The following is a 12,860-nucleotide window of genomic DNA, read 5'->3' on the forward strand; positions in this document are numbered from 1 at the left end:
ATGTCACGTTTGTCTCCACACCGGGAAAAAAAATGGTGTGTTGAATTTACTCATTTTAATTTCGTCAAGTGGTTGCATGAAATATAATATTCTGGATCCATTTATTTAGTAGGTGTATAGTCTGCTTAAAAAACAAAACAAAACAAAAACCTTATGGATCATTATCATCATCAGCTGATTTAAAATGTGTATACATATCTACCTTTGTCCCACACGATATTGTAGAACTAAAAGTATCAATAAATGGCTTGTGCATATACTGTACATTCACAATTTCAGAAACTGGAAATTAGATGCAGCGCCTTTACCGTAATTTTGGCAAAACAGACGCTCTCCGAAATGGACTTGCGTACATGTTATCAACAGTACTATGTCTGACGTTCGGGGTTACCCGGGAAGTAGAGCTACTGACGACGTGTTTTTGTGCCTGTGAAACTCAGATCACAGCTCGTCGAAAGCAGATCATAATCGATGCGAAAGACTTATTGCTTTGTCGACGGTCTGCAGGAAATGAAGGCGGTAACGTTCGGCTTGACATTTGTTCGACAGTAAGTGCAGCAGCAGCTGTGTACTTTGCTCAGAACATAGCCGTGTGCTAACACATCTGACACCTACATGGACGTACCGTAAACCGCGACAAGCGTTAGAACCCTTGCATAGTGTTAGCAACAAATGTATTTAATCCATCGTCGTTTGAGTTGATTGTTGAAGTGACACTGTAGTGTATCAGAGTGACCAGCAGAGGGCACAATAAGTCACAGTGACACTGCAGTCCTATCTCGGTATCACAGTATCCACTTCCGCCATAAATAGATAGCTTGTGGATTACACAGTTGGAAGCAGTTAGTCGAAATAACGCGTTGCTAAACAGAATGTATGTCGTCCACTTCAAAACCATGCACATCATGTTTCATAAAAGCTCAGTGTGTTCTCCCTACGGCAGCGGCGTAATACAGTGTGACGTACATCGGAACGCGCTGTAGTCCATCACTAGCCGACGATAACGAAATAGAAAATAAATAAATAAATTATTTGTATGAAAAACATTTGTAGGCCGTGAATTAAAATAAATGAATGATCTGTGTACGTATGTGTATTGCACGTCTGCCATTTTTACAAACATGTAAATGTTCATTATCATGCACTGTCCCTTTTACATTTTCAGTATACTTCACAGAATGAAGGAGTATACTTTAAATATCCATATAGGTTTAAGTTGATCTTAGACTATTTTGTATACTTTTACGTACAAACCAAGTATACTTAGGCATACTTCTGTGAAGTAAAAGAAAGGGAAATGAAGTATTTAAAAAGTATACTTCAAGTATACTGCCTCCATTTTAGTACAAAAAAAAGTTTACTTGTAGTATACTTCGATAAACTACTTTTTGCTAAGGGAAATAAACCAATACAGTTCAAAAGTGTTGTTGGAAATCCCGTTTATTTCCCTTTTAGGTGGTGCTATTGCTACATTTGTAAACATGCGTTTGTGGGATGAGCAGTAGAGCTAAGTATGTGGTCAGGTAATACAGTAAACTGGCTTAACAGTGGCATACAGTTTATTGCCGGGAAGCATTAGTCTTGGACCAACACAAATGCACTGCATTTACACTTTGTGCAATAGTAGCTCATTGCTGACCATTCGTAACCTTGAAGTGTCTTATGTCAGTACGTACTATGTATATGTACGAACTTTAATTTGTGATGTTAGATCAAATAATAATGTGTTTTCTACAGTGGAGAAACCAAGTTCAACAAAGAGGGCCTGCTACAAGGTAATGTATTATTAAAAAAAAAAATGTGAAGGATGCCTTTTTTCTTTTCTGTCACTTGATTGTGTTCCGTCTGTCTTGAATCCAGGCCAGGCCATCGACTGTCCACTGTCCGAGGTGGGACTGCAGCAGGCCGAGGCTGCAGGTCGCTACCTGAAGGATGTCAAGTTCTCCAACCTGTTTGTCAGTGACATGCTGCGAGCGCGACAGGTTTGATATTTTCTATTTACAATACGAGCGAGAGAGAAAGGGACATCTGCTTACAAAAGGAAAAATTACTCATTGGAAACAACGGTCAAACACAGTCTGATCTGGGATGCTGATTAGAGTCAATTTTTCCCTTTGGATAATAATGGAAACAGAATTAATCAGGTCCAGATTACCACTGTCATTGTTATTAACTGTTATTAACTTGCGAGGCACATTGTCCCATTTTCACATAATTTAATCCCAAATCAAGAAAAGTGTAAATAAAAATGATTACTGTCAGCAGCAGAGTGGTTAGCACGACGGCCTCACAGTTCTGAAGTTTGGAGTTTGAATCTCTGCTGTGCCACTTCTGTGTGCATGTTCTCGACATGTTAATGTGCCTTTTCTCCAGAGGTCTCCCGGTTCCTCCCACATTCCAAAAGCATGCATCTTACGTTCATTCAATACGATAAATTGTCAATTGATGTGAATGTTTATTTGTTTGTTTGTTTTTATGTGCGCTTTGAACGGCTGGCAACCAGTCCAGGGTGGACCCTGCCACACTCCCAAAGTCAACTGGGATAAATTCGACAATAAGCGGTTTAGAAAATGGATTGATGAATATTACAAATTACGTACAAATGCAGGAACGCTGTGATGAAAATTAAACTACCGGTACTCACCCATTAATGACACAGAACTTAATGGAGTACATTGCCATTAAGATTTAAGATTGTCAACAAGTGTAAAAAAAAAAAAAAAAGGAAAAAACTGTAGATTAAAATTTAAAAATCATCTAATATGTACACTACCTTAACTTTAAAGCCTCGCCGGATGCATTCACTTGCCTGTGAGGTAAATTTCCACATAAAAGACTCCGAAAGTCAGCTCCATTCCGCTGTTATTATTGATCTTATTGGGGACAGGGCCACATGTGCTGCCTTTGTTGCTACGCTACTGCAAGGCTGCTGTTAGTGCCATTCGTTAAACATGCATAACCATAAAACCCCAAAAAGCAAAACATTGATGAATGCTTTCGTTCCTGACCAAACTGAGTGAGCTGTGCTGTAACCCTGGATTGACTTCATATATCCCTATATTACCGGATGATTTTGGTCCAATTTTGCATGATAGTATACAACTGAAGTCATATTCGCCTAAGAAAGTCCACGGTATACCACAGAAAATCCTTTTTCATGTGAAATGATGACCCTTCAAATGTGTTGATTGCCTGACTTGTGTGCAGGCAGCATGGGCTCAATTCCCACTCAATGGGAGTGCGAAAGTTTTTCGGTCGCTTCATGTGCCCTGGCATTGACAGCCTCCCGTGATCATGAACAGGATAAGCATTATCAACAATGGATGGACAAATGCTGGTGTTCTTTTGCAGACTGCCGAAACCATTGTGAAACACAACAGTAGTTGTGCTGATCTACAGCTGGTGTGTGACCCTCTACTGAAGGAGAAAGTCAGTCAAACCAAAGTTGTCTTATAAAGTACACGTGCCGAAGCTTTTAATATATTTGAATCTTCAAATAAGCCACTTTGTTTTTACTTTTGTTTTTACAGAGCTTTGGGATAGCAGAGGGGAAGCGATTGCAGGACGCCAAAGATATGGCCAAAGCTGCCGGTCAGTCTTTTGCGCTCTTCACACCACCTCAAGGAGAGACTCAAGAGCAGGTGAGGCTCCTAAAAAAGCGCTCCAACGCATAGACTGTAAAATAAACGAACACAATACCGGAGAGAATATGGCTTCACCAAGGATTTCTCATCAAATTACAACTTTTGGAGCAAAACTGGTGTTGTTGTAAATCGTAAGGGTGTGCTGGTTTGCAAATATTCCGGGGTTTTTTCAACCCAGTGTAGACAAACATTTGATGTTCAAACAATGTTTGATCATAATAATTGTTTCATATTTGAATTGTCGTGCTTCATTTGTGCGTCCTTTGTCCAATATTTTATGTGGACAAACATACTTTGCCTTCCAAATGAGAATATATCTAGTATTCATTCATGGATAATTGCCATTTGATGGTTTTTATGTGATTGTAGGAAGAAATACAGTTAGTGGTTACTGTTTTTATTTGGCTGTATTTAAGTCATTAAGACATTTTACACAACGTCCCAACTTGTGTGATTTTTTTTTTCTTTATATATATTTTGTAACTTAATCCTCCTGCGTCCTATATCAGAATCATGATATGTTATGAATCCCGTGGGGAACAATTAAAAATTCATAAGAATAAGTAAAGTTAAGCTTTATCCAAAAGGAAACAACAGGCTTTCATCAATGAAAGTTCATTCAGTGATATGCATTATGTCATATTTGTCATTTTATATCTCAGGATCAGAATCATCTTCATTGGTCAGTTTCAATAGTTTGAAAAACGATATTACAATAATAATCATCATTTGGGAAAAGTTATAGAGGTTGAGTTTATTGGAATATAAATCCAAAAGAAATTAAATTGCTTCATAGTTTCAATATTCACAATTTTGACCCTTCTTCTTCTACAGTTTTTAAATGTAATTGTGACTGCTCATGACACTAATATAGAAGTAATGTGAATCACAAGCATGTAATATGATGCAGCCAAATTGGAGTGCCTGCCAAAATGTTTTGGTCACACTAAGGCAGATGACATTACAGCTGGGCACAAAGTACGCCACTAGAGGGCAGTACATACCAGAACAAACAGTGAGCGGTTGCGCAAGTGTGACCAGTACTGCACTGCATGCTTGAATGACATCTTGTGATCAAAGCCCATCCACTTTACTGTCAGAGTGGCCCTGATTAAAAAGTCACCACTTGCTTCTATTTGTATTCCAGGCTATTAGTGTATGCGTGTTTGGGATGTTCTATTTCAGAAATGCGTTGCCTTTTTTCATCAATTAGTTTCTGGAGGTGAATCAGCTCCATCGTAGCATGGGACAAGCACATGATGGTGACGATGAGGATGGGGGCCAAAGATAGATTTGAGACTCATAGTGGGTGCCTGGCTCCTCCGTCATTGCGCATTGTTGCATCAGAATTCCAATGCACTTGCAACCTGCAGTTTGGTCAGTCAGATAGAGACCAGTTTGGGGGGGGGGTGATTCTAGAACTGGGTTGTCATCACGGGCCACATCGGAGAAGTGGTTGCCCTAAGGGGCCCGGTTCCAATATAAAAGAGATGTCACGGTATGCCAAAAATCACACTTTGGTCCACACCCCGGTTTTAAGTTCATGGTTCAGTTCACATTGGGTACACTAAGTAAGGGAACAAAATGCAAAACAAACATTTGTTTTGAATAAACCGGGTCAGAGTTTGTGACCTTTAAATTGAAACTTCAATAGAGTACGTCTTTCCTTTCCGGGAGAGTGCATCTGGCCTTTGTCTGATTTCTGCCAAATGAAGGATGCGGACAAGCATAACAGTAACAGTTTGAACAGTCTGAATTATGTGATGAAAACACAAACAATGGCAGTTGCTTTCTCTTTGGTTCCACCTCATCAGGCTGTTTTAATAGGCGCTGGAAATTGCATTTGGAGCTGTACCCCGTAGATTGTTTGTTTGTTTTTATACATAGCTGACCACAACGTCTGTTAGCCAGAAGCTGGGCTAAACTTTGTTTGTTTACAGACAAGCAGTGAGACTTCTTGTCCCCTATTTAATAGTCAGGTCCATAAATATTAGGACATGGACACAATTCTCATCTTTTTTTTGGCTCTCAGCACAACCACAATGGATTTGAAATGAAACAAACAAGATGTACTTCAACTGCTGACTTTCAGCTTTCATTTGAGAGTGTTTACAATCAGGTGAATGGTGAAGGATTGACAAATTTGTATATAGGACACACGATTTTTAATGGACCAAAACTAATGGGACTAATGAACAATCATAAATCAAACTTTGACTCTTTGATACTTGATTGCAAATTATTTGCAGTCAATTACAGCCTAAAGTCTGTAAGGTATAGACATCACCAGATGCTTATGGCGTTCGATAGACGCCACAATTACGTCAGCGTAATGTCAAATACCGCAAACAAAAATGTGTTTTGCGTGTATGTAATGTGAAATACCACATATAAAAGCATGTTTTGTGCGTTCAAAAATGTGTAGAAACTTTCCAAATACGTCTGTTTATTTTACTCATTTGCTAGCTTGTGCATTTAATATTACCATTACGCGACAGAGACAACTTGACATGCGTTAAGAGTCTGTCATAGATGGATGTAATAGAGAGAATCCGGTCACTTTTCAAAATAAAATGTTTTTCAGCCTCGGATAATAAATAAACCGGAAGTAATGTACCTTTTTTTTTTTCTTTCTTTCTTAGGCCTGCGACCAGGTGCCGGTCCACGTGTGTCTATAACAACATTTTTTTACTGTATTCAGGTGAAGCAGCGTGTCAAAGAGTTTTGGCTCAAAATGGTCCAACAAGTCGGATGCGAACACTGGCCCAACAGAGGTGGCGACGAGCACGCTTCGGCACCTCTCGTAGAAGGAGAGGAGGCGGATGACCTCCCCGTCCATGCCCTGGTGGTCTCCCACGGGGCCTACTTGTGCGTGGCCATGCGCTTCCTTGTGGACGATTTGCACTGCCCCGTACCCGAAGGCTGCAGCAGAGCACGCATGTTCTCTTTGAGTCCCAATGCCGGCGTGAGTCGCTTTGTGCTCACCTTGACGAAAGAGGACGACACTTTCAAAGTGTCTCAGATTCAATGCTTGTTTATCAACAAGAGCGATCATGTGAACACATAGCCAGTGGATAGTCAACAGCTGAGACGTGATCGAAAAGTCCCGCGAACACTATTTAGTTAAGGCCACACAGAAAAGAAAAGCAGTTATGGAGAAAATAAGTTATTAAGGTGCATTACAAGTAAAAAGTCCTAATTTTAACAAGTGAATGTTAGAGTTCCCACAAATCCTTTTGGGTTTATTGACAGAGGGTAGAAAGAAGATTCACCATTTCTTTCTCATGATATTTTTTTTTCTTTTCAGTGTGGCACAGATTAGTCAATAAATTACATCATGCTCTCAAGTCCAGGCAAGTTCTTTCCCATTCAACTCCTCCAAACAGGATTTCAGTCTTGCTTGGTGCACAGAACAGAAGTGAAGAGTTAACGCTAATCTGATTTTTTAATTTATTTTATTTATCAAGAGTTATTTTAGGTCCCAATACATTTGTCCATATTATGTGCTGTAAATGGCCAGCATCCTGCATCCGTTTTATTGAAGACTTGAGCATGGTTTGATGAGTTGTCCACCTTCATGTAACTTTTGTATAGTAAGCACTGGCGGAGCCAGAGGGGGGTCAGGGGTGGCACGCCACCACCCTAAAATCTGCTTGGACCTCCCTAGGTGGCATTCCAGATAATTGGCATGTCACTCAACCGCAATCTTGCAGCACTGCAGTTCTTTCATGTCTGTTAGCACACTCCACTGGTTCAAAAAGTGCATACAACCATCTTATACTCTAGAAGATTACTTCCATAACATGTCAACAAGTTGGAATATTAAACTTAATACAGTGATCTATTTTCCCTGACAATTTTTAGGCTGAAAGTGGACATTTCATAACTTTATGTGACTATAGTATGTGATGCCAGCCTAGAAATAATAGTAAGCTACTGCCATCTATAGGGTGCATTGAAAATTAAAAGACTGAGGGAAGAGTTATACTTTGAGTGGTTTCCAAAGACATACCTATTGAATTTATTTCTGTATTTTTGTAACAAGTGTTGCCAGCGTTTTCAATTAAAATTCAAGCTTCCTTGGATGCAAGTGGACAAATTTAGAAATACTTTTTTTTTTTTAACAAAGCTTAATTACATTATTAAAAATAAAACGTTATGGGCGTTATATTTAATGGAACAATCTGAGGAAGGTCCTTTTTGGTACAATACATTTCATCTACTCTATGTAGAAAAATGTTAAAATGTTAGAAATCGACACATCCTTGAAAAACATACTTTTTTTATTCATACACATACAAACAACATATAAACTATATAAATAATAACACTTGATAATAAAAGGGAGTCCTCTTCCATAATCCAATAAATAAATACCTTTATCGTTTGATATGACTCGGTGTCCGGCACCTGACATGAATGGCTGCAAACACACTGGCCGATTCTGATAAACATGAAGCAGTTTAAAGAATCAACATTTATAAATCGACACAATTGCTCACAAAGATGATTAATTTCCCATTTGCACAACAAACATTGCCACATCTCGCCCAAGGGGTTAAAGTTTAACTGACGAAAAAAAAAGGTTAAAGGACGGCTGTGCTCCGAACCAAACCTGCCTGATGACGCCATCCAATGATTCCACACGACACCCCTGCTGCAAGGTAGCACATTTTGTCACTGCATGATCATCATTCCGCAACTACATTTGGCAAAATTGGATCCATCTTGGATTAGGAAATGCTTCATTGTTCCTGTGACAATTGGACTACTTTGCAAAAGGAGGATAGTGGGTTGCGTGATTGAGACCCTACCTAAGTTTTGGTCAACAAAAAAAATATCCTTGAAAACCAAGATCTGAATGTACCTCACAAGAGCACAAAATTCCTTTGTTTTACTCAAAGACATTTGGGTTTCAGAGCAAATGATGAATATCAAGAAAAGTTCAGAATTGCAGCTTTTATTTCACAGTATTTACATCCCTCTCGACGCGCCGGTGACCCTAGTGAGGATAAGTAGGTTGGATAAATGATTGTGACAACTCGGGACAGAGCAACATTTGCTTGAAGCCACACACTTTCTAAGTGAGCAAAAGTATTGGCAAGGATATTATTAAATGAACTTAAAGTGAATAACAATTCATATTTGGTGGCGTAATCCTTACTTGCAATAATTGCATCAAGTCTGCGACTCATTCAGTTCACCAAACTGTTGCCTTCTTCATTTAAAATGCTTTTCCTGGCCTCTTTCAGTTCATGTTTGTTTCTGGGGGGTTTTCAACCACAATCTCTTCTTCAGGAGGTAAAATGCAGGCCCTATTGGGTTAAAGTCCGGTGATTGACTTCGCCAGTCTAAGACTGTCTAAGACCCCACTTTATCCCTCCGATGAAGTCCTTTGCTGTGTTGGCAGTGTGTTTGGGGTCATTATCTTGTTGCATGATGAAGCTTCTTCTGATTAGTTTGGATACATTTTCCTGTGAATTGCAAGACAAAATGGTTTTGTCGACTTTAGAATGCTGTGGGTGGCTTCAAACAAAAAGGTGCTCTGTCCTGAGTTGTTCAATACATGTAGATACCATGAAATTAAAGCTGAAAATCGAAATGTTTGTCTTCTTTTAACCTGCAACCCAAATGTCTTCAGTGTGCAAAACTAAACAAAAAAACGAATTGACCTTGCTGTTCCCATACTTTTAGGGACTGTATTTCAAGTTAAGTCACCTAAGCAGACTCCAGAGTCAACATAAACATCACTCAATTATTTTTTCATTTTAAAGTGGTTAATTTCTTTTTACACTTGTGTTACAAGAAGAATTGAGATGCATGAGGCGCATCTTCGTCATTTGTATTGAGATGCACGGGGCGCATCTTTGTCATTTGTAATGTTGGCTTTTTACCTCTTTCTAAGAGCAAGTCACTTCTTTACAGCGTTAAAAATCTGCCTGAAAAATTATCAAAGGTTTTATGTCCTTATTTTCTCTGGAAAAAAACAGTTTTGACCAACTTCCGGGACCAGACCGTGTTCACCCTTAGGCCTTCCAGTGTACATTCTCTAATCTAACCTTTAAACACATTTGCCCATTGTTGATGAAGTCAGTCTTGTTCCGCTCTGTCTGCTATGTTGGTCTTGACCGGACTCACAGGCCTGTTTGCATGTAAGACCTTTAAGGGATCATCATCACTAGAGGAAATGGTCTCTTTTGACACAGCGCCCGTCTGGTCTGGTTCCGTCTGGCCATGATCCGAATCTTTGTGGTCCTTGACAGAATGAGAAGGATGCGACTCGGACCTTAACGGGTCGGACGGGTTCACCTCCTCGCTCCTCCTCTGTCTCCTCACCAAACGGGCCAGGAAGCACTTTGGCAAGACGGAGGACAGCCCAGATGACTCAGGGTGAGAGAGTGGAAGCTGACTTCCATTTGGAGAGTAAATCATACCACGCTGGTTTACAATGATGAAGCCAATACGGCTGACGAGACAGTCGCTCCTGTTCTTGAGCTGTTTGGTAAGAAAAGAACAACAATGTGCTGTACAGTGTTTCGCCGATGTATCGTAGTTCATCATTCGTGCACCCACTATATGGCAGATTTTAACAATCGTTTTTACCATAAACAGGCAAGTCCGAATTTAATGTTGCACGCCAAAATGGTAGCACCACAACATGCCATGCTGCGTTGAGGTCTACTGTAAAAGATGCACCTTAATTAAAGTGGAAGCCAAAAACTTTCTTTCCAATATTATGTTCTGTGTGGTCCCACTTGTCTAAACACTGCACTTCTGATTAATATTGCGTTTGTGGAATATGATTTAATCAGAACAATCCACCTGTTTTTATCCATCTCAGGTGGCGGCCATTTTGCCTTGTTCTGACGCTTTCGACTGAAAACAACGTCACAGTGCCTAAGGGATCGGCGTGCGAACGTCACATGACCAAACCCAGAAAACAGTTCGTTACCTGAGCCCTTAGGCACCGTGATGTCATTTTCAATCGACAGCAAGTGGCAGTACATGGCACAATGGCCACCCCATTAGATGGATAAAAACAGGAGAATTTTTCTGCTTATTTCATACTCCACAAACCAGAATACTGTGTTTTGGGGACATATAGAACATATTAGCTAACATTTTTGACTACACTTCGCCTTTAAAAAGCAACTAGAAGAAATTACGATCGTCTTTACCACAAAGCATAGATGAAATACTTGTTTGAAGGTTTTTAATTAATTACCATGACATCTATGCTAGTAGTTTATGCTAAACGTATATGTTAGAATTAAGTTAGCAGCCGTTTGCCCGTTTGTCAGAATTGTGTGAGGAGTACTGGAAAAAGTTTTTTTTTATAATACATCTGAATCTTTTTAAAGCATGCAGGACGGGCCTTTTTTTCGTTTTTTCTTTCTTTTTTTTTTTTTAAATTATGGTGGGTCTAATTTCACCTATTGCAGGTGAGTCTGGAAAGTAGCCTCTGCGATAAACGGGGGTGACTGTATTGCAGCCATCTGAGTGCAATCAAAGCAAAAGTTACTCACAAAGTTGTACAGCTCCCCCTCCGAGGCCATGCACACATAACGCTTTCTTCTCAGGTCAAATATGGACACATAGTTTCCCCCGTGTGTCTCTACTGGATGAACTGCAAAGATTTGAGGCAAAATCGGGTGATCTCACTAAAAGTACGTCTTGGTTGGTTTGAATAGGAGACATGTAAAGAGACAAGAATTTTCAGAACTTGAATTAGTGCAGTCTACTCCTGCATGAAGCATTTTAAACCCAAGCAAACCAAAGCGTAGTTGCACACTCACCCAGAAAGTAGTTAAGAAAATGTTTCTTCCTGGATCCAGCACTTTGCAGCATATGCCGGTAATGTGTCCTTCTGGCCGGCGTATCTGCATGCGCTCCTGAGCTCAAGCTCACGCTCTGCTGAAGCTGTCGCTCCTCCGGGTCTTTCGACCTCCACTTACAATCCACGGGTAAAGACAAATGAGCGGCAATCAGGAGGAATGGAAAGAAAGCCGCTTGCATGGTCATTTGGGAAAGGCGCGCTCTCCTTACTGGAGCAGAACGAGCGCCGTTGCTTAGTGTGTGAGCGGCTCTCTGGAGGAGGAGAAAGTCCAGCGGGCCTATTTAAACACAGGGTCGATGAACCGGCTATCTCATTTATCCAAATGACACAAAGCCTTGTTGTTTGTCAGTGGTTTCTGGTTGCCTTTGTGGAATTCCTGCAAGCTTTAACTGGCAGCGTAACAAGGAATGCCGCTGCTACTAAATTTGCCAAGGCAGCCAACTGTGTAAACTAAAAAGCAAGTGCACCACAAGATGAGAATAAGTTGTCTGCATTAGTCACGTCCTCGTCGTCATCGTCATCTGCATCATCATCATCATCATCATCATCATCATCACCCAAATAGTCTTCTTTGTCACTCACTAACAAGAAATGGTCATTTTGTCCATCTAGGGAAAAAGTACTTCAGTGTATCACCTTCTGTCCCGAAGTACTGCAACGGCAAGGTCAGCCCTTTGTTTTTGTATACAGAAGACGTCATGTGTTTTAGATCAAAATGGTGTGACTTATTCTTTAGGAGAAATATTAACATATTTCTAAATCTTATTTAGGTGTTTTAGTCATTGACTAATTTGCTTGCATTTGTATAATGTTCTTGCGCGAGTTCAGGTCACTTAATATGCGCGTGCGCAGTGGTACGTGTGACAGTCAAACTAAGGGGGCAAGGGTATCTTGTGCGGTGCACACTGTCCTAAGTTCGTTCGGCGGTGTGCGTCGTTAGCTAGTAAGTGGTGTCGATGTCATTCAGTGCATGCAAACACAGGGTTAGAATTAGCCATTGCCTGTTTGCATCACAATATGTTATTTTGTGTGTAGAGTATACGTAGCTGTCGATCGTGAAGTTAGCGTCAGTTCACTAAATAGTTCACCGGAAGTTGTATGAAATGTTTTTAAATAAGAGCGTGAACAGGAAGTACTGGATTAGCTGCCTAAATCTTTTTGATTTAATGGCGTTTGCATCTGCCTTGAATTGCGAAGTGTCTCATGATGATGTCATGGTATGTGATGGATTGAGACTCTCATCCCATGTTATCTGCGTTGGGCTAGTGGTGCCTTCTGTCTATTTTAACTATTTATGTCCTCCTACTTCTTCAAATAAACACTGATCGTGATCTTGTCACCACTTTCGATTGTAATTTTGATACAAATACAAAATAAAT

General features: G+C 40.1%; 2 protein-coding genes across 2 annotated transcripts; one reads left to right on the top strand and one right to left on the bottom strand.

The window, feature by feature from the left end:
* Nucleotides 1-356: 356 nt before the first annotated feature.
* tigara (TP53 induced glycolysis regulatory phosphatase a) lies at nt 357-6,991 on the top strand. Its single transcript, XM_086029355.1, has 6 exons — nt 357-548; nt 1,738-1,775; nt 1,861-1,982; nt 3,352-3,429; nt 3,531-3,641; nt 6,346-6,991. Exons 1-6 carry the CDS (start codon nt 472-474, stop codon nt 6,709-6,711), a joined length of 792 nt encoding a protein of 263 aa, XP_085885481.1. The 5' UTR covers nt 357-471; the 3' UTR covers nt 6,712-6,991.
* A 1,002-nt stretch (nt 6,992-7,993) lies between these two features.
* On the bottom strand, nt 7,994-11,823 carry LOC147148548 (uncharacterized). Its single transcript, XM_086029356.1, has 3 exons — nt 11,441-11,823; nt 11,171-11,271; nt 7,994-10,139 (listed from the first exon to the last, which is right to left on the bottom strand). The coding sequence occupies exons 1-3, from the start codon at nt 11,664-11,666 to the stop codon at nt 9,735-9,737; spliced, it is 732 nt and encodes a 243-aa protein (XP_085885482.1). The 5' UTR covers nt 11,667-11,823; the 3' UTR covers nt 7,994-9,734.
* Nucleotides 11,824-12,860: the final 1,037 nt, after the last annotated feature.

This window comes from Filicampus tigris, chromosome 4 (genome assembly GCF_054856515.1).
Source record: "Filicampus tigris isolate MCC_2025a chromosome 4, RoL_Ftig_1.0, whole genome shotgun sequence".
Taxonomy (NCBI): Eukaryota; Metazoa; Chordata; class Actinopteri; order Syngnathiformes; family Syngnathidae; genus Filicampus; species Filicampus tigris.